At 35.0% G+C, this 14,874-nt stretch overlaps 1 protein-coding gene across 1 annotated transcript in view; it reads right to left on the reverse strand.

Moving 5' to 3' along the window:
• Positions 1 to 4,983: 4,983 nt before the first annotated feature.
• Positions 4,984 to 14,874, reverse strand: part of LOC111156702 (biogenesis of lysosomal organelles complex 1 subunit 5) — a 43,111-nt gene continuing 33,220 nt past the window's right edge. Inside the window, exon 5 of the mRNA XM_022517738.1 lies at positions 4,984 to 6,507. Within this exon, the coding sequence (XP_022373446.1) occupies positions 6,328 to 6,507 (180 nt within the window). The 3' untranslated portion in view covers positions 4,984 to 6,327. The remainder of the gene's footprint in view (positions 6,508 to 14,874) is intronic.

The raw sequence follows: 14,874 nt of genomic DNA on the forward strand, positions 1-14,874 counted from the left end.
AGGCCGTGATACGACTGATTTTGACCTTCCAATCATTCTGTGACCTTGAGTTGCACGTAAGTCAATAAAATATTAAGATCCGTATTTATTGGAGTTGAAAATTAATGAAATGATTATAAAACTTTTCTTAAGGGCTAAGAACAAAATACTAGAAAATATATTTTCTATAATGGTAGATTCAAATATTTTAACTAAAAGAATGTTTAAAATATTTTTCTGGTATTGTTCATCCTGAGATACAGACTTACAGCACCAAATGGCAAAGAAAAGAGCCTCTAGGGTACAGTTTCAGGAAAAGCAGTCATTATGCTAAATTCCAAAGCAATAAAACCCTCCACTTTTAATTTGTAATGGCAACCAGAACCTAATACATCAAAATACATGCATGGCAAGAAACAGTTCATAAAGTGAATGGAAGTGTTCAGATGGAAAGCCTATGTGTTCTGGGAGCAAAGAAGAGAACCTACAATGTATCTGGGAGGCATTTGTGACTCCTCCAGGTTTTCATGGCATTTCTGGTTTAATACCACAGATCTAGTACCTCTTATCTATATATCCATAATATTTACATATTCACAAACCACAGTATGTCCTAAAAAGAAAAGAATCCAAAATGAAGTATTCAGATAAAAGTGATATAGGTTCAGAACAAGACTATATTATTTGTCTTCAGTAGCTCACAGCCAGTAAAAATTAAGAATCCATCAGAAGTAATAATCAAATTAGTTCACAGATAATAAATAATCAAATGGACAATATTTGCCACAATAATTAAAACGGAAGGTATCACTTTTTATACCAGAATACGGACATTTCTTTCGGAGGTGAATTTTAATATAGTAAAATCAACGCATATTTGTCTAACATGCTATTTCTGGGGGTGCCTGGGTGGCTTGGTCATTAAGCCTCTGCCTTTGGCTCAGGTCATGATCCCAACGTCCTGGGATCGAGCCCCACATCGGGCTCCCTGCTCGGCAGGAAGCCCGCTTCTCCCTCTCCCACTCTCCCTGCTTGTGTTCCCTTTCTCTGTGTCTGTCAAATAAATACATAAAATCTTAAAAAAAAGTTATGCTATTTCTGTACAGAGAAATCTCACTAGCTACTGAATATCAAAAACCCTGGGGAAAAATTTTAACTTTTTTTTTCATTGCAATGTAAATAAATGGCAACAACTGAAGGCAGATAGGAAAGAGTGAAATTCCATACCAAAATTTAGACTGGGAACTGGTTAACTGCCCTAAAGACATTTCCCCATCCCTGTAGCCTAGAAGGGCCCCACCTTTAAGGAGCCACATCTACACAGGGGACAGGAGTTACACAGTTTGAGACTTGTGCATTAGTCTCCCCTGACGGGCATAACAAAATACTACAGATGGGGCAGCTTAAAAGAGATCCGGTATCTCATAGTTCTGGAGGCAGTGAGTCCACAATCACAATTCCAGAAAATTCAATTTCTGGTGAGGCTTGCAGAAGGCCAATTCTTGCTGTGTCCTCAGATGAACTTTTCTGTGTGTGCAAGTGGAGAGAGAGTGCTCTGTTGCCTCTTCCTCTTTATATAAGGATACCGTGTTATGGGATTAGGGCCCCACTTCATGTAACCTTAATTACCTTCTCAAAGGCGCTATCTCCAAATACAATCACATTGGGGGTTTGGGCTTCAACATATTAATTTGGTGGGACACAATTCAGTTCATAACAGGGACTCAGCTGGATGAACAGCAGGACTGATGAACCCCCCGAGGGTAGCACTCTCAATGAGTAAACTAGAAAGGACCTCAACGTGCCCTTCTTTACTCCAAGTAGATCTGTGAAGGGAAAAAAAGCCTCTTCTAGGAATGCCGACGCTCACATATGTTTGAGGATGAAGGTCTCACTACTTGTGAGTAAATGTATGTGCACGTGTGTATTCACGCACTGAAGGGCAGGTGAGACAGAGGAAGGAAACCCAAGATGAAAACGGAAGTGATCCAAGGTTGGTCATGCCCCAAGGAACGAACTGATAATTCAAGAAAAAAATACAAAAAACAGTATGTTCTCTATGGGAACATATTTTAAATAAAAATTCCCCAAAATAAAGTTTAAAAGAATACCAAGTCAACCAAAATCACTGATTTTACTAGAAAACAAATCACTGTACTTGTTTCAGACAACACTACAACAAATTGTAGATTTAGAGCCACAAAAAAGGAGAAAAATACAAAATTATATATATATAGTATGTAAATACATTTATATAGTGTAGCATGTAAATATATATATATTTACATATATATAGTATGTAAATACATTTAATATGTTTTAAGATAAGAAAAAGAGGAAACAATGTAGCTATAACAAATGACCAGGAATGTTTGAGAAAGAAACATACAATACTTTGGAAATGAAAAAAAAAAAAAAAAAGACTAATTAAAAACTCAATAGGTTATTTAAAAAAAAACTCTATAGGTTATAAATAGATTAGAGATGGTGAGAACACAAGAATTAGGGAGCAGAAAAACAGATTTAAAGAAACCATCCAGAATTCAACACACTGAAGAAGAGACAGAAAATATGAACCAAAGTGATACAAAGAACAGAGTGTGATGATTTCCCAAAGGAAAGAACAGAGAGAATGAGCAATACGCAATATTTAAAAGACATAATGATGGAAAATTTTCCAGAATTTATGAAAAGCACTAATTTTCAGGTTTAGGAAGCTCAATGAATGTGTACAGGATAATAAAAAGAAATTTAACAAAACAAAAAATACTGGAATTAAAACAAAACAAAAAGAAATCCACAGCTAGACACATTGTATTACAATGACTTTAATTGGGTTGGGTGAGCCTGGTGGTGGGTATTATGGAGGGCACGTATTGCATGGAGCACTGGGTGTGGTGCATAAACAATGAATTTTGGAACACTGAAAATAAAAATAAAATTAAATTAAAAAAAGAAAACACCAAAGATAAAAACTGTAAGCAATGTGAGAGAAGAGACAGATTAGCTTCAAAGGAATACTGATCAGACTACGACATGATTTCAGAAGCAATAATGGAAGCAAGAAGACAAGGAAAGAATATCACTAAATACTGAGAGAAAATAACCATCGATCCATCAATCTAGAATTACAGAGTCAGGCTATCTTTCAAGGATAGTAAAATGATAAACTGTGGCTAAGTCTAAACAAACACTGACTGCATACAGTAAAATAGCTATTTTTGGAGTTAAACTGAGATAAAGTAAAATTCTAATTTTACTTGATTTAAAATTCTAATTTTAGTTGAGTTAAATTTAGTTGATTGAGGAATCAAACTTTGTTCAACAGTTTCTGGCGTTTAGGAAGACAGTAATGATACTGACTTTAGAATTTGTTAACTATGCAGATTAAATTTTTTGGTAAGCACTAAATTTTTACCTTCTAAACTAGTAGAGGGAGAATAAACAGGAAAACAAAAAAATTATAATATAAGAAAGCAAAAAAAAAAAAAGGGCAGTGAGGAAACAGAAAAGGTAGGACAAAAAGCACGAAAGATGATATAAATGAATCCTAATACATTAATAGTTTCACCAAATTTAAATGGATTAGATAGAAAAAAATCCAGTTATAATTTTTAAGTTACAAATACTAACCAGCTGATGTGTGCAGCCTATATAAATTTTTTAAAAAACCCACATAATTAAAGCAATAAAAAAATGAAATAAAAACATTTCTAGAAATAGAGGCTATGACAACAAGAATCAATTCCAAGCTTGGAAGACAAAAAATTCCAAAGTTGTATGTACCTAACAACAAAGCTTCAAAATACAGAAAACAAAAACTGACAGAATTATAGGAAGAATTAGAAAACTCACCAGAGTATGAAATTTCAAAGTATCTCAGAATCTGAGGGATTACATAGAAGAAAAACAACAGTAAAACAGAGATCATCTGAACAACACAGTAAGTTTGGTCTAGTGGATACCCAAGAACTAGAAAACAGCATGTTCAAGTGCTAATGAAACACAGAAACTAAAAATATTTTAGGTCATAAGGCAAATAACAAATTTCAATATATCAATATAACGAAGTCTCTAACCACAAGCCAATTAAAGCATCAATCAACAAGAACAATTTAAAAATCTACAGGTTAAGAAATGAAAAAACATCCACAAATACGTTAAGTCAAAATAGAAATCATAATGAAAAATAGAAAATACTTAGACCTTAAAAACAAATACTTTTATAATACTTTAAAAGGGCAGAACGTTACTTCACTTGATCATTATAAAATAATCCTGTGAGCTACACAGAACTCATTTCATCTCTGCTCAACAGCATAAACAGAAATGTTGTAAATTATGTAATTACTAATTTTTAAATGTAAATAAAATATCTGTCAAAAGTGATTTGGAAACTGTGAAATTTAAGTGAAAATATTAAGGGGAAGGCAAACCAACTGTCTTTTTCACACACCATGTTGACTAGCTAACAAAGTTACAAAGAAAGAATTTACTATCTTCATGTTTACAGTTCAAAGAGCTTACCAACTCATTTGGGTTTAAGAAGTCCTTTAGATCCTTGTATAAAATATACACACTTAGACAGTATTTATTATCATATGAGAGGAGCAGACACTATCAGAAACCTTTGCTGTGCAACTGGAGCAGCCACATTAAGAGCACGTTTGCTCTCACACACACAGTCCTGATTTCTTGGTTACGGCATCTGTTCAAATGGTGCGTTGGCAATTAATAGCATTCCAAAAACTGCCTACAGTACAAAGGGAATTTTCATTTAAGGTTCCCCTCCCTTTTCACGTGTGGGCTATTTTTGGAAGGACGGTTTTATTTTTTTTCATCCACTGAAAGAGAATTAAGAAAATTCCAACATGCCTTAGTGTCAGCAAGTGCTCTTTTTAGTCCAGGTACCAGAGAATGATTGATGAACCTGTCAAGCCTACAGTAGCGGACAGAGAAAGTTGGCCGAAGTTCAGTGTTACTGAAAGAAATCTCAAATACTTATTTCATCTCCTCTATTAACTTTAATCACATTTTCAACATGCAACCAAGAATGAAGCTTTGACAGTAAGCCATAAATTTACACAAGCAAGCACTGTCGCTTCTCTGCAGTAGCAACACTGAGATAACACAAGAAAGTTGGGTATTTTCTTTCTTGTGCCTTTCTTTACAGGAGAGCAACAAAAAATATTTGAAAGATTTATCCATACCTTGAATTCATTTGCTATAAATCTCAGAAATTATTGCATTTAATTTTGCTAGGTTTATGGCAAATAAAAAATCAACTTAGTTTCTCAATTAGGCTGTTAAATGCAGATTTTTTTAAAGATCACAGTGATGACAGAATTGGTACATGTTTCATCATAATACACCTGCTTATGAGAACAGACGTTAAACACTAAAAAAGGATTTACATTTAACATGGATCATTTGCCATGTGGGCAAACACTTCTGGTTTATTCAGAGCCAGAATCTTTATATGGTTCCAGAGGGACTCCTTGGCCGATTTTGCTGATTACTCATTACACAGTTGAAACATGGATAGACATTATTTATCTTACAAAGCTTACCCACAGCAAAACAGACACAAAAATGAGGTAAATACTATGGATAAGATTATGGTTTTTGGAACGGCTAAACATCAAATATATTTTTGGTAAGCTTTTCCTTCTAAGTCTGTTTTAAAAGCTGAAAATATTAAGTGCTGGAAGGCCACTTAACAAGTGTGTTTTGTCATTCAGTGAAACACGTGGCATCATGCTGTCCTGTAAAACCTGCAACCCTTCCCAGTGGGCGGTTCAAAGACCAATGTGGCCATCGTTGCCTCGGTAGAGAAAAGATTTTGACTCTCACCTCTCTTAAATGGGATCTCTGCTTCAAAGACAGTTGTCTTTGTCCACATTACCCATGGAATAATACTGTATACATTCTTCCAATAGCCAAGGGCGTTATGACAGGTAGCTATTCTATCTGCCTTCTAAGCCACAATAACTAACCCAATATGGGAATGAATTAAATTATTTTTCTAAGTCTATACCTACAGTTCTCTGAGATAATCAACTGAAAAGACACCCAATGCTGATTAACAAAAAGCAAATTTATCCCATTTTTTTCCTCCTATCCTCCCCATTCAAATAGTCATATATAGGCACTTAAAACTGGAAAGTTGTGGCACTCTTCTTCTATTAGACACTTCATTAAGACTCCAATAGAACTTTCTTCTGATGTAAGAGTGCCACTGAATATATTGCTAAGCTTGAAGCAGAGGCTAAATGGTTTGGTGGGCACAGTTTTTTGGGGGGAAGTCAATGTTCTCTTACTAAATTGTCACTGTTGTGGTTAAAGTTCTTAAAAGGTTGAAAATTTCGCTAGGTCCTTCTCCATCTCGGCATACTGTTCTTTAAGCCTCTCCATGGCCTTTCTGTGTTCTTCATCCACTTCAGCCTGTCTGCTGTGTTGTTCTTTCATGAAATCTTCCCACTGGGTGATATGCTGTTTTTCACTAGCTATTAAATGGTCATTAAGAATCTGAGAAAAGAAATTTGAAAGTCACATGACATTTTCCAGACAATTATTCTTCTATGCACAAGAGACAAACATAACTTTAACTCTTGGTATTTGCCTTCTACAACAATCAGCTTGAAAGTCACAATGCTAAAACGGCACGGCAGTTTTAATGTCCAACAAGAACAGGACAAATCAGAAACATCTAAGGCTTCTCTTACTGTGAGTGAACTCGGATGGTAACCGTATTTCTGAAATTTCTAAAATGTCTAGTATCTTTAAGTGACAAAATCAAATACAATCCAAGTAAATTTTCATGTCTCTGTTTCTTCTCAAATTCCATTTAAGTGTATATAATTTTTAAATCAAGTGTAAAGAATATATGCCAAAAGAAATCATTATTATGAGAAACCAAGGTGCATGTCTTACCTAAAATATTTTTTCGATGCATTAAAAAAGATTTTAAATTTAAAAAAGCTTTGGGGGCACCTAGCTGGCTCAGTCAGTTAAGCATCCGCCTTTGGCTCAGGTCATGATTCCAGGGTCCTGGGATTGAGTTGGGCTCCCTGTGCAGCGGGGAGCCTGCTTCTCCCTCTGCCTCTGCCACTCCCCCCATTTGTGCTCTCTCTTTGTCAAATAAATTAACAAAAAATCTTTTAAAGAAAATTTTAAAAAGATTTTAAATCTAAAAAAGACCTAAGATGAAAAGATTATTAATCACTGGAAAAGAACTCATGACATTTCTTCTGGTTTAGTTCCATTCCTTAAAGTAAATAAACACCAAAAGCATCTGTGCAAATAAGTTAAGTTCTTGAGATGTTCCTTAATATTTCTACATGAAGATGAAAAAATTTTCTTTTGACTACCACAATAAAGATAAAACAATGTATAAGTGAAAAGGTGTAAGTTTAGTACAATTTTAACCATCTCTGAATACATACAACAAAGAGAAGCTAAATAGGAAAAGAGAGTTAGAAAAATAATTTTATCTCCCTGCCTTAAATGTTCTACATACATGTCTTTAGAAGTCTGGATACAGACTAAGTCCTATTAAGAAAAAAAAAAAAAAAAAAAAAAAAAAAAGGACAGATACAAACCATAAAAAGTTATAAAGCACCTAAAGCCATTATAAATTCCAGCACTCTAATGAAAACAGGACACCTGGCACACTCAGATACTGGTGCCCAGATGCTTGGTCACACCAAAGGGTAGCCAGTAGGGAAAAAAATGGGAACTGTGTTTTCATGCTGTCATCACATCCGTGCTGCTCCATTTTCTCTCTCATCTGAGATGATGATAAGCAGGATAAAAAGGTGGATAATCTGTTGTTCTCTAAGTATCTATGAATTGCATGTTTCTGCTACCTGTCCTGCGCATCTTATCTACTCCTAAAAACTACTGTTATAAAATGACATTATTTTCACTTTACACATGAAGATTAAGGTTTAAGGAAACTAAAGGTATTTCTCCACGGTCACTCAGCTATTAAGTTGAAGATTCAAACTTAGGTCTCTGTGATACCCAACCTATGACTTTTTTATCCGAAGTGCGAATTGGATCTTTCCAGAGGAAGGTTTACACAGGTAGAAAAAGTCTCCTTTACAGGACAAAAACAACTACTATAAGAACTTTTTCTTGCCAATCTGATCCGGTTTCTCTGCACAGAGGCTTTTCAAGTGAAACCAGGTTGGAGTGAGTCTGAAGTTTGCCTTAAAGTCAAACATTCCCCTAAAATATGTGCCCCAGACCAGGCACTACAGTGGTGGGGAGAGGGGTAGGGAGGGGTTTGCTGGTGGCAATAAAGTTAGGAAACAGGCTAAACAAAATTCAGAACTTTATTTTTTAACTTTTCAGCCTCATGGATTGTAATTCTCCAAAAGATGAATAAAACATGAAGAGTTCATTAAACTCTTTTCATGGAACTTTGGCAAAAATTATTATATTCTAAGAGAAAAGCCACAGTCAGACTAAAGATAGAAGAAAATGCATATAGACTTTCTCAAGATGGGATCCTGCTTTTAGCTGTAAACTATTTTTTAGTAAGTCAGAAAATACTAAACATGCATACTCAGATGTTGCTTAATAAGATTTTTCTTTTCTTTTTATTCTTTTAAGATATGCCATAATTGGCTCAGCCAACCCTGTGAGTTGGAACACAAGGCAACAGCCCTGATTCCACTTCCCACCAGAGAGCACTTTTTCCAGTGCAATTCAATGGAAAAATGATTTGGGAAGCATATAAACCTAACTTCAAATTCTGGTTCACTTGCTACCAGCTGCAGGACCCTAAGCAAGCTGAAGTTTAACTTTAAAATGAGGAAAATACTTTACATTCATAAATAAATATGAAGTCCAGAGGTAATACATGTCCAGTTCCTAGCTCACTGCCTGTGGAACTTAATTAAAATTAATATCACTATTATACAAATTATAAGCAAAACATCTAGAAGGAAAATCAAACCACTTTTTATCCTCCTCTTTTGTCCTTTAATTTTAATAATTTATTTTTTATTAGTTTTAATAAATTCAATAAATTATTTAATAATTTATTTTTAAAGATTTTATTTACTTGAGAGAAAGAGAGGGAGAAACCCTGCGTGCATGCATAGGTCCATGGGGGGCAGAGGGTAGAGGGAGAGGGAGAAGCAGGCCCGGGTTGAGCTGAGGGAGCCCAATGCCGGGCTCCATCCCAGGACCCTGGGATCATGACCTGAGCCAAAGGCAGATGCTTAACCAACTGAACCACCCAAGCATTCCTAGTTTTAGTAATCAAATTTCAGCAATGGATTCTTGTAATAATTTGAACAATACAGGCAACTCAAATAAAACTGAGTTTCCCCTTCCCATTCCTATACTCAATTTCAATCCTCCTTATCATTTGGCTCTAAGAAAGGACTTTAAGATGTCATTAAATACCAGTATGTCTATTTCATAGTTTCAGAATATTATGACTAAAAATATATATATCCAACTAGCTTCTTCACAGATAGATCACTCTTTGGCCTCACAGTTCAGGTAAAAAGAAGCTGAATGTGGCCTATGCTCTAATCTAGCTGAAATTTTAGTCTTGCTTTCTCATCAAGAACTTCTTGAAGTCACTCTTAGTTTTATCTCAGACTCTCACTTTTAATAAAAGAAAGTACTATGAGGGATGCCTGGGTGGCTCAGTGGGTTAAGCATCTGCCGTCAGCTCAGGTCCTGATCCCAGGGTCCTGGGATCAAGCTCCACCCAGCTCAGCGGGGAGTCTGCTTCTCCCTCTCCCTCCGGCTCTCCCTCTGCTTGTGCTCTCTCTCTCTCTAAGTGAATGAATGAATGAATCGATGAATAAAAAAAGTAAGTGCTATGCAATCTTGCATTCTTCTTACCAATCAGTAAAGAAAATTAAAGGACAGCTTCTACGTTCATGTACTGCCAATACCATACTCTTTACATAAATAAATAACGTCTGCCTAGCTGGAATAACATCTACTGAAACTTGGGGAGAACTATATGGTAAGTCTTTTTATTTTTTAAAAGATTTTATTTATTTATTTGACAGAGATCACAAGCAGGCAGAGAAGCAGGCAGAGAGAGAGAGAGGGAGAAGCAGGCTCCCTGCTGAGCAGAGAGCCCGATGTGGGGCTTGATCCCAGGACCCTGATATCATGACCTAAGACGAAGGCAGAGACTTAACCCACTGAGCCACCCAGACGCCCCTAGAGTAAGTCTTTTAATCCAACAAAAGAAAAAAAAAAGTCAAGTCCAATTACAAATACTGCAGTATTTTTGAAAAGCTTTTTTGATTCTGAATTAACTTACCTTATTTTACACACAATTCTAACCATGTTAATTAACTGGTTTCCAAAAGTACACCGTATTAAAAGTCACAAATTAGAAAAAAAATGCTGATAAATGAGATAGGAAGAAATGATAGGCATCAGCCTTATGGGGAGGGAGAACACAGATACAAAAACTTAGAACACACATAGTATTTGAGGGTATTTCCCAAAGAGAAAAACTCTCTAATTCTCTGAGGACATCCCCATATTCACCATCATGTAAAACTATTTTCAATAACTCCTAATTTCATAAAGAAATTTAGCCTATAATAATTTTTATGAAACCAGAAAAGTATGAAATATATTTTTTAAAGATTTCCTCCCAAAATAAAGTGATAAAAGTGGTGTGCCTGAAGAAGATAAAAACCTCAGCTGTGAGGTAAACTTGGCTAGATGGAATGTTCCATTTTCTAAGATTCCCATAAGGTTTTATTTTATGTAATAGCAGGAAAATTCCCAATTAGCTGTATGTTACATATCACCTAGGCAAAGAGTTAAAAAGTATTCTACAACAGGAGGGAAGGTTATCCTAGGGTCTAGCTATTCAAAATGCACGGAAATGCAGTCTGGCCAGTTGTAACTTCCCTAGAATAGGACAAGGAGCTGAGCAGCTGCTTAATCGAAAGCAGCACATGAGCCCCCTAACAGACTGTCACAATACTTCAACTCCGCTGAAGCCATTCTAACGCCAACGTGCGCCCCAGCTCATACATGAGGAGGTTACAGAAGCCACGGACTTAGCCCGAAATGCCAATGAATCTGGTCACAACTACAAAAAACTCTCAGAAATCAGGAAAAATCTTTTATAAATAACCACGCTAACTGCAGACCATCATCTCCTGGGCACATCACTTTCAGAAACAGCAATTCTGCTTTTATGTTCAAGAAATGGGGTTCTCATGAGAGACTATGGACTCTGAAAAACAATCTGAGGGGTTTGAAGGGGCGGGGGGTGGGAGGTTGGGGGAACCAGGTGGTGGGTATTAGAGAGGGCACGGATCGCATGGAGCACTGGGTGTGGTGCAAAAACAATGAATACTGTTACGCTGAAAAGAAATAAAAAATTAAAAAAAATTTAAATAGCCAAAAAAAAAAAAAAAAAAAAAAAAAGAAATGGGGTTCTATGTGAGATTTAGTCTGAAATAAGTGTTCCTTTAATTAAAATACATTTGAAAAACAATGATCCCATTTAACTCTAGTTATAGTCAAACAGCTTCATACAAGTCTGATAGGAAGTGATAGTTCCCTACATACACACCAAATCCTTTCTCTAGCATCCTTTTTCCCGGTATTATAAAGAGTTCAATGAGTACTAAAGATTATTTCCTGATGTTTGTACAAACGTATTTCTTTAATAACAACAAAATGAAGTCACATCACATAGGATGGTCTGCAGCTTTCTCTTTTCAGCAATGATACAATAGGTACCGGGCACAGCAACAGCAGGAGGGTGGGAGAGCTCTGCCCTGGGTGCAAGTAATAAGACGGTGTATTGTCTGTAGAGAATTTACATCAAGGACACAAACAAATGAAAGACTGTTTTTTTTTTTTTACCATCACCGGGCACTGACCATACTGAAAAATGTCGGTGATAAAATACTCTTAAACCAAAAATCTTTCTTTGGTCTAAAGCTCTACACAATTACTGAGGTTATTGTTGAATTTTAATAATGTGTTTCAAATTAACACTTTTTTATTATTTATCCTTTAATAAATTGTGTCTTTTACACTGAAGTGAATTTAGAGGACTTCCAGTTACAGAACCAGTCCTGGACAAAGACGAAGTCAGCTACACATGTTTATTTCCAAAGTAAATACCAAGTAGTCCAGAATCATTTCAGCTTTCTTTAGACACTAAGCCCCTCCAACCTCCGGGGAATTAAATATAACTACACTTAAACAATGACAGTAGAGCAAATGCAGGTAAGATCTGAATCAGTTCAAATCCATTATTCTATACTACCATTTTTTTGTACTTAAATTTGAGTATGTTTTTATTTAGACCTAAAATTTTTATACTATGGGGACACTGAGAGCCATCAGAACAACTGCCAAAGAATAAAGACAGTATTGCAATTTCTGGAATTCATTGTGATGTGATTTTTATGAAGCTCTTCCGGACTTATTCTTATGCTTAACACTTTTCTGAACTATTTATCTTATATTTATATTATATTATATTACATTAATTATTATTTATTATTAATTTATATTAAATTATATTACTATAAATATAAACATTATATTTATATTAATGTCAAAGAAATTTCAAAATTATAATAAAAACCATTTTAAATCAACTGTGAGTCAAACAGATTAATAAATCTGTCTATACTATTTAATTTGAATAGTCAAATATCAAATTCAATGAGATTAACCAATCTGCCTAAGAATCAAAAGCAAGCGGTAATATTATTACCATAACAGACAATATATAGGTGACGTTTTTTCTTTTTTTTTCCAAAAAATAATCAATGCACTTAAATTTATTACTTACTTTTTTCCTTTGGTGTTATAGTTCTTTTAAGTTTTTTATTTTTTTATTGGTGTGACTACATACATGAAGTTAAAAACAATACCATCTGCATTTTTGTTCTTGTCATTCATTATTCTTTAACATCTGGCTTATTATTAAACATAATTTTGTTGGGAGAAGTGTTAAAAGAAGGTCTATTCTTGGTGTCAAATATGGTATGTACGCTGCTCCTATACAGACATATTTCCATGGACACACACTTAGAATAACGTAGAATCAAGAGTAAAAATCCAGTTTTCTACTCTTTTTTGCTATATAACATTGTTTAAACCAAGTAATATATTAAATTATTAGTCTCAGGATTGGCAATGTTTTAAAAAATGACAGAAACTAACAAGTATTTCACATTCCAATTTCAAAAGTAATTAAGAGCTTCAAAAAACCTGAATACACCTGAATAGGTAGAGAAAAAGTATAGGCACACACTATTAACCACTCGGGGACTTATATGTGGGGCTCCTGCTAATTTTCAAAACAAAAGTGCAACTAACTTTAAAATAGTTTTTCCTCTTCTAGCAAGAGTTTATGAGAGCATGTGGTATTAAAAATCAAGTCATTTCAGAACCAGATAAGTTTACTGGTGAATTCTAGAGAATACTTAAAGAAGAATTAATACTAATCCTTCTCAAACTCTTCAAAAAATCTGAAGAGGTGGGAAGACTTCCCAACTCATTCTGTGAGGTCACCAATGTCCTGAGACGAAAGCCAGATAAAGACACTATAAGAAAAATGGGGTGCCTGGGTGGTTCAGTTGTTGGGCATCTGCTCTCAGCTCAGGTCATGATCCTAGGGTCCTAGGATTGAGCCCATCAGGCTCTCTGCTCGGCAAGAAGCCTGCTTCTCCCTCTCCCACTCCCCCTGCTTATGCTCTCTCTCTCACTGTGTTTCTCTCTGTCAAATAAATAAATGAATCTTTAAAAAAAAAAAGACACTATAAGAAAAAACAAGTGCAGATCAATATTCCTGATGAATACTGATATAAAATTCTCAATAAATTAGTGGCAAACTGAGTTCAAAAGCATATTAAAATAGTCACACACTATTTTGCTCTTGGAATGTAAGGATGGTTTAAAACACACGAAAATCAATGAAAAAATATACTACATCAACAGAATGAAGAGAAAAAAACCACACTAACCATTTCAATCTAACGCAGAAAACGTTATTAGTCAAAGTTCAAGACCGTTACATGGTAAAAACACTCCATAAACTAGTCATAGAAGGAAACTATCTCAACATAATAAAGGCCAATATGTGAAAAACTCACAGGTAGCATGGCAATGGCAAAAAACTGAAAGCTTTCCCTCTAATATCAGGAAGGAGACAACAAAATTTTGCTTCTGCCAATTCTCCTGAACATAGTATTAGAAGTCCTAGCCAGGGCAATTAGGAGAGAAAAAAAAAGGAGGCATCTAAATTGGAAAAGAGGTAAAATTATCTGTGCTTACAGAGAGCATAGTCTTATATGCAGAAAACCATAAGGTTCCACAAAAAAAAAAACCTCACTAGAATCAACAAATTCAGCAAATTTGCCAGATACAAAATAAAAACTCAAAAATCAATTGCATTTCTATATACTAACAATGAACAATTCAAAAAGGGTATTAAGAAAATTCTATTTACAGTAGCATTGAAAAGACTATTTGGGAATGAATTTAACCAAGGAGACTTGTACAAAAGACTTGTACACTGATAACTAGAAAACATTCCTAAAGAAGAAATTAAAGACATGTCAATGGAAAGTCACCTCATGTTCATGGATTGGAAGACTTAATATTGTTAAGATGTCAGTACTATCCAAAGTGATCTGCAGGGTGAGTGGAATCCCTATTAAATTCCCAATAACTTTTTTTACAGAAATAGAATACATCCTAAAAGTCATATGAAATCTCAAGTGACACCAAGTAGCCAAAACAATCCTGAAAAAAGAATAAAGTTGGAGGTCTCACACTGTCTTGACCATGTGTTCTACAGTTTTGATAACTGGGGCCTTGCTAACCCTGGAAAGAGAATCTCCCTCCCAGGGCTAGCTTATT

Source organism: Enhydra lutris, unplaced genomic scaffold (genome assembly GCF_002288905.1).
Source record: "Enhydra lutris kenyoni isolate GAN:26980312 unplaced genomic scaffold, ASM228890v2 scaffoldscaffold48, whole genome shotgun sequence".
NCBI classification, from domain to species: Eukaryota; Metazoa; Chordata; class Mammalia; order Carnivora; family Mustelidae; genus Enhydra; species Enhydra lutris.